Source organism: Haliotis cracherodii, unplaced genomic scaffold (genome assembly GCF_022045235.1).
Source record: "Haliotis cracherodii isolate W230 unplaced genomic scaffold, xgHalCrac1.p SCAF_15, whole genome shotgun sequence".
NCBI lineage: Eukaryota > Metazoa > Mollusca > Gastropoda > Lepetellida > Haliotidae > Haliotis > Haliotis cracherodii.
Window position 1 is genome coordinate 15,575,897 of NW_027266270.1, and position 16,449 is coordinate 15,592,345.

The 16,449-nt window shown below is 40.5% G+C and overlaps 2 protein-coding genes across 5 annotated transcripts in view; one reads left to right on the top strand and one right to left on the bottom strand.

The window, feature by feature from the left end:
• The window catches only part of LOC139462312 (gamma-aminobutyric acid type B receptor subunit 2-like), a 164,195-nt gene that overhangs the window by 108,797 nt on the left and 38,949 nt on the right, over positions 1-16,449 (bottom strand). The window lies entirely within an intron of this gene.
• On the top strand, positions 2,593-5,291 carry LOC139461546 (uncharacterized). The gene is made up of 2 exons (XM_071243028.1): positions 2,593-3,351; positions 5,283-5,291. Exons 1-2 carry the CDS (start codon positions 2,593-2,595, stop codon positions 5,289-5,291), a joined length of 768 nt encoding a protein of 255 aa, XP_071099129.1.

The window sequence follows — 16,449 nt, forward strand, 5'->3', positions numbered from 1 at the left end:
TATCATATATTAGGCTGACAGGCTGCGATATTACTAAAACAATTTGTCAAAGTGGCGATATGCATGTTTCAAGACAAATTTAATTACAAACTCCATTGCCTATTTACCTCTGTAGAAATATCGGCATAAAGGCATGATAATTAAATATACATAATTGGGGCGTAACATGTAACAAGGCTATTTCAGTAGTGTAACACGATGCGTGTTTGACTGCAACACCTTACGACAATACGGACATTAACTTGTATACTTCTCACACAATTGAAAAGTTTCACCGATTGCAACCGTGAGGGTTTTGCCAGAGGAGAGGTGTTATGTAATATCCTGATGATTATCCGGAGACAATATCATTAAGCTGCGGAATCTGCGTGTGGCACGACATAGCCCCAGATCTTGTGTTAATGGAATCACGCAAATACCTTAATGTATTGTGGGGGCTTATAAAAGTACATACTCAAAGACGATACGCAACGCGCCGTTGTTACCCTTTCCGATAACAATGAAGAGAATACAATATTAAGACAAACTCTCCATTTCAGAACCATCTGTGATTTTAGTCTTATTTTCGTTCCTCCCCTCTTTTACCACAATTATTTCCTAATTAAATATGTCTAATATAACAGTCATGCTTATGACATAATAGATGTATGCATGACTGATCACGTATTCTGTTTATTTCATTATATCATGATATACATATTTCATATATACAGTGTAATCTACTTAACATTACATATATGTAATGTATATAACATACTTATAACTCCGTTATAGTACAGCAAACGTAAGTATAATCTACATTATACCTAATCAGAATGTACAAACGAGCTTCGCCGCCACAATGTTACATTGTCCATGCCTACCGTCACTGTAAATGAAGAAAGTCATGTCCTTGGAAAATCCATTAACGTAATGGTGTAAAAGTGCTCCTTTTATTGAAAAGTCGACATTACAATGTTTCAAGGACGGAAATTCACAATCATAGAGAAATTGTATACAGGTATCGTTGCAGGAAGCGAACAGAATATCCTCCGGTTGAGACAGCCAAGGAATCGATAATCTGTTTACCTACTTACGCGCGTTGAAAATAGCTAATATAGATGTGTCATATGCACGACAAAAAACGTTGAGTGTTCCATCTTTGATGTGGCTCTGTGAAGTAGTCATGTCGCCATTCCTTGTTTCTGACCAGAAGAGTCCACAATACAACCATGAATAAGATCAGGTTCCGATTGGGGACACAGACAGCGCAATGTAAACACTGTCAGTAAATAATACTTCCATGTATCCAAAATAATCTGAATTTGTTGTTTGCATAGTGTACAGCAATCATTTATATCGCATTCAGTTCATCTTAGTCGATCATAGAACCTGTTCATAGTGAAACCCCGTTAGTCCGGATTAACGAGGCATTGTTTTTTGGAGAGATGTCCCTTGATTTAGTTTGAATATCATACGATTGACTCTGCTATGGTTGTTGAAATGATTTTGTCGCTTTAATATCTATATATGTGGACGTTGTTAATAGTGATCGTCCACAAAAAGAGGTTTCCGGAATTACAGGGTTGAATTATGATATGAAACTTTACTTCGTATTGAATGTTGAGTTAAATTAATCTTCTCAGGGTAGCTGTATTATATATACCAATCTGACACAAATGGGATACTGAAATATCATACAACTTAACTTACGATTGTTTCTTATTGTATGCAAATGTTGCTTTCAGTCCGTATTAAAAAATACCCAATGTTTTCCACTTTTAAAATCACGACGCACTTGTTTTCTACCACAACATAGTTACAGACGCACCGTGTGCTTCACTAGTGGCCATACATAATGGGAATGTGTTTCTCTGATGTGCCGAATAAGCTCTTTAATCGTCATTCCCTACACGATGTAACGTAGACATTTCTATTTTAACCAAACTATACCTCAGCTGTAAATGATTTTGTATGGAGTTGTTCCTGATGGAAGTACGGCTAAACGACAAGCCCGGTCCCTTCAAGATGCTAATTCACAGCAAATCTCGGACTCTTAACAGAATCGCGCGTACAAGAGAAGCCCGAGGCAAACGTTTGGCGAAACAGGCTGAGGATGGTCTGCTGTTTTCACCACTCACTGCTGCAGTCAACGATCGCTATGTACAGTCCTGCCGTCGGGGCACGGTACCGCAGCCGCTGCTCTGTGGTCTGCAAGCTGTCACCACCGGTGGGGGAATGTGTGTGTGGGCTACCTCAACTGCCACAGATGTTGGCACTGTCCTCGACAGAAGGTGTTCTTGTTAACGTGCTGAGATGTGGTCTGTGGGTGATCTGGCGTGGTCTGGCGCGAACAGCGTCATCTATGAGTAGTATTCATCAACGTGTGCTATTCATCAATGTGTGCTATGTATCAATGTGGTCCGTCATCAGTATCAGGGCGTCTACTTTTCATTATAGATTTCAGTCTTCCATGAATGTAGTCCAATGTAGTCTTTTCCACTCTTTCTATCAATATGGTGACTTCCACCATCCCCATCATTCCGATCATCACCATCACTGTTGTGTCCTCTCCCCTCACAATTAATGTGGTGTCTGTCACCCTCGGCATCAATGTGGTGTCTTCCACCTCACCATCAATGTGGTGTCTCCACCCTCACCATTAATGTGGTGTCTTTCACCCTCGGCATCAATGTGGTGCCTTCCACCCTCACCATCAATGTGGTGTCTTCCGACCTCACCATCAATGTGGTGTCTTCCACCCTCACCATCAATGTGGTGTCTTCCACCCTCACCATCAATGTGGTGTCTTCCCCCCTCACCATCAATGTGGTGTCTTCCACCCTCACCATCACTGTTGTGTCCTCATCCCTCACCATCAATGTGGTGTCTTCCACCCTCACCATCAATGTGGTGTCTTCCGCCCTCACCATCAATGTGGTGTCTTCCCCCCTCACCATCAATGTGGTGGCTTCCACCCTCACCATCAATGTGGTGTCTTTCACCCTCACCATCAATGTGGTGTCTTCCACCATGACCATCAATATGCTTTCTTCAAACCTCACCATCAATGTGGTGACTTCCACCCTCACCATCAATGTGGTGGCTTCCACCCTCACCATCAATGTGGTGTCTTTCACCCTCACCATCAATGTAATGTCTCCCACCATGACCATCAATATGCTTTCTTCAAACCTCACCATCAATGTGGTGACTTCCACCCTCACCATCAATGTGGTGACTTCCAACCTCACCATCAATGTGGTGACTTCCAACCTCACCATCAACACGCTTTCTTCCAACCTCACCATCAATGTGGTGTCTTCCACCATCACCATCAATGTGGTGTCTTCCACCCTCACCATCAATGTGGTATCTTCCACCTCACCATCAATGTGGTGTCTTCCACCCTCACCATCAATGTGGTGTCTTCCACCCTCACGATCAATGTGGTGTCTTCCACGCTCACAAACAAGGTGGTGTCTTCCACCCTTACCATCAATGTGGTGTTTCTCCCCTCACCATCAATGTGGTGTCTTCCACCCTCACCATCAACTACCCTGACCCCATACTTCCTTACTTCATGGTGTGCATGGTCCTCATAACACACGGAGGACCACCTGAACACATACTGGCTTACTTTAACTCATGCAGGGTCTTCTGAACACATACTGCCCCACCTGATCACCTCCTGGCCTACTTTAGCTCGTGCAGGGTCCTCGTTACACAAGCAGACCCACATGTACACATAATGGCCGACTTGAACTGGTGCAGGATTCCATGTGCACATGCAGGCCCAATGAACAATCACTTGCCTACTATGATTCGTGTAGGGTCTCCTGAACACATGCAGGCCCACCTGAACACCCGCTGACCTACTTTAACTCGTGAATGGTTTCCACTGCTACCTCTGACATGTGGTCTCAACTGCCACTACATTTACAAGATGTGATCGCTGTCTGCCACCACGGTACAACAGAGGTCGATATGCCTCTGCTGTTTCTGCCAATATCAATATCTGACGCTTTCTCTCTGCTCTGTTCCAAGCAGTCGGCAGAAGAGGAGGAATTAATTTGACCAGAACTGCTTCGTTCTCTCGGGATGATGTGAGAGCATTAATAACCGAAATAGGCCGACCATCAGCCGATGTTACACTTTGTTTGAGATCTCGAACACGAAAGTATTGCGCCTTCCTGATTTTCCTCCATTTTGATTAAAGTTCAATACACTGATAACAGTTTATTTTGCGTGATGTACCGTGTTCTACTCAAGTTAAACTGTAAGTATGTAAAGCGTTCGCTTGACGGGCATGTATTCTACGCTTCAAATAGCTGCTCGTGATGACGGAGTCTATCCGTCGATCGTGATTTAGCACACATGACGAGGACGATGGAATGTATACGTCAACGATGAACACACACGAAGTGCATACAACTGAAATTGATTCTTTGAAAACTTAGATGAACAGATTTTAGGCTCTCTGTCTATGTGCCTGACCGTGTTTGCGTGATAAGCACAGAGAATATCAGCATGTATCTTAAATTCTTTACTTTATTTTGGGATGTGTTGGCAGGTCCAAACCGTCTGTATTTGACAAAGCACGAGGCGAGATAATTTGAACCTCTTGAAAGCATTATGACGTAAAGGCTTTAAAATGAATTGAATCACTTCTTTTCTGATACAAGCGTTCGACCTAAGTAGGTTTATCAGTTCTGTCAGGTGGAATAAACTTCATTTTATACATAAAGTCCCTTCTGATGTGGGGTTTATTTGTATCCCGTCGGGGGTGTTATTGTCGAGTTCCTCGTTGAGATCAAATGGCTTCACATCAAATCGTTGTATTCAATCATATCAGTTTACACGAATGACTGGCATCCATGGGAATGATAACCCTAAATAAGACCCCTTTATTGTTTTGACTTGATGCCTTAGCATTTAGTACATAAAAGATTTAAATCTGATGAATAAAATGAAGAACAGATTGAAGATTAAAAATATTTCGCTGCACAATTCCCTGAAAGAAATGATACAAGGCCATTTCCCAACACAGTCTTTCACCATTAAAGTGAGAAATGTGAAAAACTTGTATGAGGTTAAATAGATTAATTCATGACGAAAAAGCAGACCATCGACTTCAGATCAGGTCAAAAGGCTCTACATGTCAACTCACGGAGGAGTGCAGTATATGGGGTTCTCATACACGCTCAGTAACGTGTGCCAGTGCCCTCAATATAGTTTTTTCTTTCTTTGAAAGAGCCAATATGAATTTGAACGTTTCATGAAATAGTGTTGCTTTCTGGCAGTCCCAGTGAACTTACATAGTGCATCTAGGTATCGTAAACTTACAACAGAATCGTTTTGTAACAAAAAGAATACTTGTTTACTTGGCTGTTTCAATGGCTGAGTAGATACAGCATGAGGAATTGTTGACTAAAGTATCCCCGGGCAAACTTCGCCCATTTTAAATAAGTAAATTTGCTGTCACACCATCACGGCAAATCTGGATTCGAACCCACTGATATCAATCGCAATGTTTGCACTGAAGTAAATAAATACTATACCATGTACATACTACCTATATATTCATGAAAAGTGACTCAGTTCTTCGAAAGACCAGTGGATCCAGGCATGTGCAAGGAATGCAGCTTATTGAAGAACATTTGACTTGCCTTTGCATGTATTTGTGACGCGTATCCCCAGTGGTGCAGGATACGCTCACTTTTACGCAAACATCGGGTATCACTGATAGTGAATCTTAACACACAACTATGATATAGTCGGTATGATACAATGGGCTCTTTCAGCAGTGATTTCTCATGATTTAGAAATGGTTTTGACGCTTGTATTTATATCTATGGACCACTAAGCATGTATCAAATAACAACTTTCCAGCTTGAAGTCAAATACACATAACCCAATACCTGGAGCGAATGTGTAATTAAACTCTTTTCTGATTTTTTTTTAAATCTCTGATAATGAATTCATTTAAGGCCAGAAAGTACCCTGTACCGATTGAGCCATTTACCAGCTCATTTTCAAAGTGTGACAAATACGGTTTAGTTTTGGTGTGAGGAACTTGGAGAGTTAAAAATGTGAAGTTGTTGGGATAAGTTCAAGATGGCATTCAGATGTCACTTCATATCAAAATTAAAACAACGTAGGTACCATTGATAAACTCACTGAAAAGCTGACATCTAGAGTAGAAAATAACCATCTCCATCGACCAATTTTAGATGAAAATAGAAAACTTCAGTACAAATGGTTGCGGGGCGGTCGGGTAGCCTAGTGGTTAAAGCGTTCGCTCGTCACGCCGAAGACCCGGGTTCGATTCCCGACATGGGTACAATGTGTGATGCCCATTTCTGGTGTCCCCCGCCGTGATATTGCTGGAATATTGCTAAAAGCGGCGTAAAACCATACTCACTCACTCACTCACTGACAAATGGTTGCTCTGTGCAGAATCGAACCCGAATGCCTCCAGAACGAACACACAGCACACAAGGCTTAACTGCTTTGGTTTCTCGTAATGATGCAATGCCTACATCTTCTTGTAATGTCATCCCTCAGATGTGTATTTTATTTACGTCTTCTATTCACGGTTAGAAATTGATCAATTGACATACAGTGACCATGATGCACGGATGATAATACACAACCCTTATTTACACACAGGGATATCGAACGTGAGAAATGTGTCTATATTGAGGTGATTTCTCTTGTCCGCTGATAGTGTATCTTTCAGTAACCCTTGCCATCTATAATGTAATTAATGGCAGTCTCTACACATAACCCCTCACCCTTGAGGGATCAGACCTGAGGTCTTGCTGGTTGCTGAGTTGGCGTCCAGCACGTAGATAACATAGACGTTTCTTAAGTCAACAATCGAAACCTCGCTCACATCCACTGACGAACTGAACGTAGGAGAGCATGGTGTTCCACTAGCGTGGTTACTGTGGGCTTTAAGTACACTTGCCACATTGCCTGACATCTTGTGTCTAATATCGTAAAAGCTAAATGACGGAATGATGTAGAAGCTTTGGGAATCAGCTTAAGTAGCAGCAAGTAGTAGATGTTGTAGTAGTAGTTGCACCAGGGGTAGTGCTGACGCTAGTAATAGTAGTAGCCGTATTTGTGGTGGTGGTTGTAGCAGTAGTAGAAGCAGTAGTAGTGGTAGTAGTAGAAGCAGTGTTGTTGTGTGTGTAGTGATGATGGTTGTAGTAGTTGTCGTAGTCGCAGAAGTAGTAATTACAGTAGTCGTAGTAGTGAGTGAGTGAGTATGGTTTTACGCCGCTTTTAGCAATATTTGAGCAATATCACGGCGGGAACACCAGAAATAGGCATCACACATTGTATCCATGTCGGGAATCTAACCCGGGTCTTCGGCGTGACGAGCGAACGCTTTAACCACTAGGCTACCCGACCTACCCTAGTAGTAGTAGTAGTAGTAGTAGTAGTAGTAGTAGTAGTAGTAGTAGTAGTAGTGCGGTATCATTCTAGAGTTTTCTCCATGACATTACAACACTGTCTAACCCCAATCTCCAAGCTACATATAACAATCCTGGCATCGAGGCCGCCGTTGACGGTGTCGCACCTGCAAGTCTGAGAGTCGTCCCGGCTGCAGCTCGGCAAATATTTGAAGTACAGCGTGAAGAATGAGAGTAAATAGAACCCCCTCTATATCGGGATTGATTCTTGCTTCCCAAGTGTCGGTTGTCACGGCTGTCAGCCTCCCCATCTTCCTCATACACCCGCCCGTCAGCAGCCGCAGCATGTACCCTGGCCACCGTGTCATAAGCTAAAGACCCAAGACATAAAAAACGGATACGTGTTGATTGAACGAAATTGAAAGATATTCGCCAGTGACAGCCTTCTTAACTAGGTAATCGGAATGTCTACAAAAACAGCCATTGGCTGTGAGTTTTTTCCATGCATAGCCCTTTGAGTAGCGAGTACGGGAGAGATCTCGCATTAGTTCAGCATTCCAATTCACACACAAGTAATTGCATTTCAGGTAAAGCATTTGTCCTGTGAGTAGAATTAGTACGATTTTCTCACAAAGGAATGGTAGTCTGTCTATTGTAGCTGGGAGCGAGAGATTCCTCTCTGAATAATTCATCATTCTATATAAAGAGGCGGTCTGTATTTTCATTTTCAACGCCTTGAAAGCTTTGCATTGAACCCTGTGGTAAAATTATATTGGTTAAGTACATCTATTACATTAGGAGAGCATTCGGATAGTAGTAATTGGTTATATTACCAATGTGAAACTTCTTTTTGTGAGTTGGGGGTTATTTTGTGATTGTCAGTTACTTTAATATTCAGAAACAAGCATTACGAGATGTTGATAGATGAACCAAGTACGGGTTATTCTTTTATTCGTCAATAATTAAAACCTCGAGAAATAGTTTGTTTTGTCTCATGAAATTTCAACCACATTTCAAGTCACTTTACACACTCATTATACTGAGTGCTCATAACACTAATTATAGAGTCTCATTACTCATACTGGTTGAAAGATAGAATATGATGCATTTTCGATATTTGAACGACTTATTTAACGGCTCTCAAATTGGGTTAGTTTGTGGAAGCAATACTGTGTATCATCCCTACCGCTGATGAGGCTGTGACTTCATCTTTCATGTATAACGCCACTAATCGATAACGTTAGTCATTAGAACAACTGGTTTCAGTGAATATATTTGTAACTTTGTTGTTTGACACATCTTCTTTGCAAAACACACTGGGTAGGTAAAACATACATAAAACATCCACGGACACTGTTTCAAGATTCTAACCTAAGCGCCTTACCCAAAATTATTTCAGGACGGGTATTCCATGATCTCTCGTTCATTGGTCGACTTCTGAGTATTTCATTTACACAATACTCGATCCTGCTAACATGTTGAAAATTAACTGGATACCTCATCATGTTCATGTAATGCAGGTGTTTGTTAAATCATTGACAATATAAACAAAGTCAAACGAAACTATATGAAAATTCTTTGAAGAAATCCAGCACAAAATCCCACAAAGTATGCCCATGGCTTACATATGTGTTTTAATCAATGACAACAAAATATATATACTCCAATGGCAATCAACCATATTGTGTTATTTTAGAATGGTTTCATGAACAGTTGATTACAAGGCTCATCTATGACATTGGTCATCTGATCATGTTCAAATAGTCTTAAACCCAACTCGCGACATCTTCACCTCATTACGTATCTGTAACTAATGACACAGCGGTACTGGTGTGGTGTGAACACTCAAAAACATATCTCAGGTTCCCAAGCAAGTTCCTTTGATGCCTCAGTTCAGAGAGGGCGTCTGCAGAATATAATAAGATGCAATTGTGACCTCAAAGACAGTGGTCCAATCATATGTCATTACAAAGAGTCTGAGCATCTAATGAATCACTATTACGTTTGTGTAGTTCCTCCACAAGGCCATTCTGCCTAAGAGCACGCTTTATTATTGGTTCGGAACGTTTGATTGAATGGCCAGACAACCAGCTAGGTCAATGAAATAGGTGAGTGTGTGAGTATGGTTTTTGAGTATTTTAACAATGTTCCTCCTCTATGACAGCCGGTGACATCATGATCAAGGAGAGAATTCACAATGCAAATCGAACCCAGGTCTTCTACTTAAATAGCGAACCCTGTCGTTACTATGCTACCCGACAAGTTAACAATCAACTTCCTTTGTCCACTCTCTCTCTCTCTCTATGTGAACTCCGACATTCGGGAGACAGAGATGGTGTCAGTCGGAAATGACGACACATGTTTCAGTGATAACAGAACACGCCTGGCTAGCATGTATTTAATGAAGTATCCATTTCGCCAGGCAGAATAACACGCTTCGTCAAATTTTGAGTTATATATAGTTTTCAAGAAAAGATCCAATCCCGATTGACAACATATTTCAACCAATTAAATTGAAGCACACATTTCAATTCAATTTACAATCTCTCGAGAGTTCATGAACATCTCGTCAAGGACTCGTCATCCACATAAATGTCCTTCAAGAAGGTTATTAGGTACACCAAATAACGGGATGATACTTAAATATTGAGTTCCATGGTAACTGTCTCTCTCTCTCTCTCTCTCTCTCTCTCTATATATATATATATATATATATATATATATATATATATATATATCGTGAGTGGTATGCATATCTTCCTTATCACCAAATAATTGAACGATATTAATTTGTTTGAGATGTCCATAAATAATTCTAATTTTACATCAAAGTAAAAATCTAAACTTCTATGTAAAAGTTTGGTGCATAAGATGAACTAAAATGACATCGCACATAGTTAAAGAGTTCCTGCTTGTACAATGCAATATACATGCCAATATGGGTGGCAGGGACATATAATTGATAGCCTTCCTTGCCCTTAAGGTGAAGGTCGTTATTTTTCAGCCTAAAGTACACGGTTGCACATGGGGAAAGGGGATAATTTGCGGATGCAAGATCACTCCAGACAATAAAGCGGGAATGTTGGGGATTACGGATACTACGGGAGGTTAAATGATAGAAAATTAAAACATAAACCATTGAGCGTAATGGCCGCAGCGCTGAAGCTGATGATTGATGGAAGAAAAAAAGCAATTTGGCTGATATAATAACCATAATCGCCTTGATTTATTAGAACAAGAACAAAACAGTTTGGCGCTATGACGCTGTGGTGTGCCAGCGTTGTTCGACTTCTCATAAGTACTCAGCACACCTAGCCGTCCCCTCTTGCATCACAGCATAGCTCAACGTTGTACGCTGTTAATGATTTAATAAAACCAGCAGCATCGCAAGAGAACGGATTTGCATCAATATTGAAAACTTTTTGTCATGTTTCCTTTGGTAAAGTTTTGATTTTGTGCTTCATTACCTTATAGGATTCCTCATTGAATTTTTACACTTAGCCAAATAAAGCACATAAAATAGGAAATTAAATCTAATTTTGGAGTGTAAAATAACACGTGGGTTATATTCATAACATTCTATCACGTGTATGTGGTTCAATACGGCGAGAGTAATTGATAGCAATGAATAATTAAACTCTGCATGTGGACTTCTTCCAGGATAGATGTATGAAGTGAAAATATTATTACAGATTGGAAATCAAGATATTTAGATCTTTGTGGCAAAGAAAGTGTTTTTCATCTTATTCTATGCATACTCTGGTTTTGATGTAATCCTGTGTTTAATTAACATTAAACATGCCTTTGCAACGTGTATAAACCAGAATAAAACATTACAACTTTATGTAAGAGACGAACTATGGGAGAATAATGTGTTCAATAAGGTGTTTGAAGACACATTTTTACACATTATCAATACATAACAAGGTCTTTACATATGGTCCAAACAACAAACTGGTCTAGTCAGACCTGGTCTCATTCTACCTGGTCTAAGCGGTGTCTAGTCTACCAACATGGTCTAGACACAACATGCTTATTCTAACTGAACAATACCTGGGCTTTCTATCTGGCCTCAGCACCTTGTCTACCTTGTCTGGACACAACCTATTCTCTCTATCTAATCTTGACATCACTTTTTTTCTACCTGGCATCAACGCCTCCGGGGCTTTTTACGTCGTATAGACACCAAGTGAAGATACACCCGATTCTCTGCCTGGTCCAGCCACAAGCGGGCTTTCTACCATGACATTATATTATATCATAATACAATTATATATCGCAGGTATCCAGGTACTAGTATCTGCTCAATTGCGGTTATATTTGTTTTTCGACCAGTAATCATTCTGAACTCCCTGGGGAATGTAAACCCAAGCTGCCTACGGGCGCTTGAACGCTAGAGGGTTTTTACATCCACCTCATAAATCGGGTACCCAATCCCTGTTGGGTGAACATAGACACATTTGAACTTAGTCACCTGCCCGTGGCGACATCTAAGGTTTTGACACTTCAACTGTGTTTCGGTTGTATGTACGTTTACGTGTTTCCATCATCTGGTCAATTACCATAGGACGAGTGGATTCTTTTGAGTGCACGGACCTAGGGTGAATGAACTGTACACTCCGGGTGGTGACAACACTGTAAAGACGTGTAAACATTGTTGGTCCCAAGGCTGAATAACAAACCGATTACAAGCAGAATACGATCTCAGCACCTGGCGCTTTCTGAAATGCCTGCCCACTCCTCCCCCCATGACATATTGGCAAGAATACTTAGGGCGACGGTTTGTAAGAGAAAAACCGACAAACAATTGGGTATAGTTAACTGACCATATTGCAATAATGAAGTGAACGTCACTTCTGGAAATGGATATCGCTAAGTTAGTGCAAAAGTAGTTTCGTATTGACGTGTAGATCAAAATTAGCCTGAATTACCAGTAGCTGTCTGACATGTAGGGCTTAAGGACAACGTAATGATGGCATCCCACTCGTCTTGACGGCAGAACTCGCACTAAACATTACAGCTAGAATCATTATACACGTCTCTGTGCGAGACTCGCCGTGTCAGAAACACTTCTTGTTAGAACCACATTTAACCAATTACTAGGACCTTCTGATTCGCCCGCCTCAGTGGTCTAGTGGGAGAGCGTCTGCCCGGAGAGGTGAAGGTCCGGGGTTCGATCCCCTGCTGCGTCATTCCAAAAATAATTTAAAGATGGCACTTGTTATTACCTTGTCTGACGCTCGGCAATAAGGTGCTAAAATAAGCACTGGATGGCTCGGAGTCAGTATACTCAGTGTCTGAGAACATGTATGGTTCATAACCAAAGAAGCTATTTAAAAAAACAACACAATTACCAGAACAAAACAAACAGCGATTCCCATACATAAGGTTAAAAAAGACACCAAGGACGTTATTCCTGATACAGTCGTGCTTCACCGATATCGGTGGCACTTCTCCATGGCCGTGCTGAGGTAGCCCCACTGTTACACTGTGTGAAGACTAGACAGCATTGTACTTGGGGCCTTGTTGACATCACTGACAACATCCTGATCATTCCCGACTGTCTCAGTGGCGTTGTTTGGGATCGTAAATCAATAAGAATTTGTTTTGTAATGGTATTTACTGTCTCATATATGTTTTATACACTGTCCTAGTATTGCCGAATTCCAACAGATCCCTCGCAACATATGCTGGTCGTACGAGACGACTAAATTAAGCAGGTTTGTCTGGTTCAGAGTCTACTGTTTGCAAACATCCGTCGTATACACGTAGCTGTGATATTGCTGAATAACCCATTGAACAAGAAACAAACAAATATGTATACTGACATCAACAATATATTACTGGTTCTACGTTTGTCATGACCAAGGACACCGTTATCCGATTGATCAAATGCGTCAAAACACGCCAATCTCTCTTTATATTTTGTGTTTGAGTCTAAAGGAGGCATTGTTATTGTTTATCAATGTTTACAACTACATAAAGCATAATGTACAAGTGAAATGTAGAGAAAGTAAAAAAAATAATAATATGTGGTTTGATGATGAAGTGTGTGAGTATGGTTTTACGATGGGTTTAGCATCATTTAGGGACATCATGCAACACCTGCAATTGTCTTCAGACATTGTGCCTATATCAGAATCGAAACGAAGCACTCGTCAAGTGCATTATGCGAATATAAAATCTCTTTTGTAACCCGGGGGCACAGGTGGCCCAGTCTTCTAAGGCGCCGCAATTCGCTGAGCAGAGTTGCTTCCCTTGGGCACGCCAGAAACCTATGATTGTGTGTTCGAATCCCGGTTACTATTAGATGAGAATGGAAAAGTCAGTTGGTAATCGTATGTGAGGCAAATGTTATTTAGTAGCGGTTTTGCGTATGTGTGGCTATTCAAAGATGTTGGTGATAAGAACAAGTTTTTATATGCATTTAGAAGACGTTTAAGAGATATATATATTTCAAATCATGGTACCACAGTCAAGAGTCGTCTACTTTTTTAGTGCATTATGCGAATATAAAATCTCTTCTGTAACCCGGGGGCACAGGTGGCCCAGTCTTCTAAGGCGACGCAATTCGCTGAGCAGAGTTGCTTCCCTTGGGCACGCCAGAAACCTATGATTGTGTGTTCGAATCCCGGTTCGTCCCGATTATATTTCTAGGTTTGTGAGCACCATACCCGTGCTCGTGGGTTTCACGTCTGAGACCCGCATCACTTCGGGCTTTCCACCCACATTAAGCTGACACGCCGTTATATGACTGGAATACTGTTAAAAGCTGCGTTAACCCCAACTCACTCACTCACTTTTGTAACCCGAATTATACATAACAGTACTCAGAGACAAACGGTTGGTTAGAGCAAAGTGTAAATTTCGAATATCTCTTTACAACTTTCGAGTCAACATTATTCGTAAAAGGTCATAGTTAAATATACCTCATACAGAATCTATATGTAAAGAATGTGACTTTAATTTAGTAGAGGATGAATACCATGTCTTTTTTGTATGTTAGAAATATATTCACTTGAGAAATACTTTTTTTTACCTCATTACAGAACTATAATAAAGGTAATATTACGTTTACAAATTTATTTAAATTGTTTTATTTGATATTGATGTACCACGCTTGACAGCTAGATATTTATGTAAATTATTGAAACAGAGATGAAACACTCTGGACATGTCACCTAAAATGTTATTAATCTTACAACTGCACTATGGACCATGTGGCCTGAATTACGAAATAAACTTGATTGCCTGAATTGTCAGTTCTGCTCGGATTAGCAAAAGAACGAAATTTGGCAAAGGGACTAATTTTAAGCGTGTATATTGATCAGTAATGGTCAACTGACTAATTCCCACCTGAACTAGAAATAAAGAAAAGTGAAACTGTCTTATCTGTTTTATCTTTAGGTATATGCATTAAGATGCATAGTGATAAACAACTAACCACAAGGCTGTCTGACATTTCACAACTTTTGAGGTACAATCGAGCTGCTCTTTTCAAAGAGCGCACTACGAATCTTGCTTCACATTTATTATGTAAGGGCTAACTTAAGGATTTCAATAGTATGGTTTGCAACATTTGACGTTTCACTGACCAAAATGATGTCTGATGCAATTTCCTTTTTTAACTTGTACCAAATATTCCCGGTTTGTTCATGTGAACATTTAACGTGCCTGTGCATGTGTTCATGGCGGCCGCCCCAGATGGGACAGGATACGCTCACCACTTTACTAACACCTGGTATCAACACTATTAGATAGTGATTCATAAACACATGCTTATGATATAGTCAGAATCGAATAGCAGACTCTTATGATTTGTGATGACAAAACATAGGGTTTTGTTGAGTTTATATATTTGAGATAAACATGAAAGATGTTAATGAGACATTTGGTTATTTCGACATATCAGATGTGGATGGGACATGGGCCTCCCTTGAGGTATGAGATTAGATGAGACTTCGAGATCCAGAAAGTATCGAACTTCAGGATAACGAATATCAGCTTCATAGTTCAGAATCATGGCTGTGCGCCAGCCAATCGCAAGCCCGATCAGAAGCTTAGCACTAATGGTTTTAACAATATGGGTTTACCGAGTAGCCAAATACCACACATGGATGGAAATGGATAGTCCTTCATTTACGATTTGGCATTACATATACATTTCTCTGAAAGTACACCTCGCATTTATCAGTACTAACTATGGTGAACAATATGCTGATAGCTGTCATATACAGACACAGCAGGACGACCACTGAAGCCATTGGCTTTGTAAATGTTACGGATATGCATATTGATGATCCTTGACGCATTTTGGCCCATCGGTATCGTTAGAATGCATATTGAGTAGTTTATTATTGTCTGCGAACGGCAATTTGTGTGTCAAAGATAACAGCGACGAGGGCATCGATGAACGCAAGACATGTTCATTACAATCTTTATTTGTCAAGACATCATAGAAATGGTGGCCATTTCTTATGAATACCGAGCAGAAGAGCTATAAATACTTCCAGCTTTTCGCGAGATTATAGGTTGTATTTCCAGTACCAGGGATCAGCATCACTTGGTAAAAACGATTCCACAATGAAGGCGTCTCTACTAGTCTCTTAAAGCAACCTCATCACATTGTTCTACCGTGCAGTTCATTTTCACTTAAGAAAGTCTTTAAATTGAAGTCATCATCTTAAAGGAATACTTTTACACTAAGTAATTGTATAGTTTATTTTCATATTTAGGTACAGAGAAGTAAAGTAATGAGTTTCCTCAGTTCCCGAGTACACATCGCGAATAACAGGCAACCAGGATAACATGGAATGTGTCTGAGGTTGTATATGGCATACAGAAATCAATTGAAATGAAACAAATTATGGTAGGGTCCCGAGAAATAGATCAGGTATGTGTCTGAATACAGGCATAATATTACCAAGATGTGTGCGATAGTGAATGTTTGATAGAAGACATGATTGGCCATCGAGCGTTCAGTAGGCTCACGCTCCTATCACTCAACCTGACATTCTGGTGGGTCCTTTGCTGCCAATATCCACTC

Bases quoted from the DNA above. Each gene is read 5' to 3' on its own strand.
- LOC139461546 (XM_071243028.1), top strand. From the start codon at position 2,593: ATGTGGTGTCTTCCACCTCACCATCAATGTGGTGTCTCCACCCTCACC.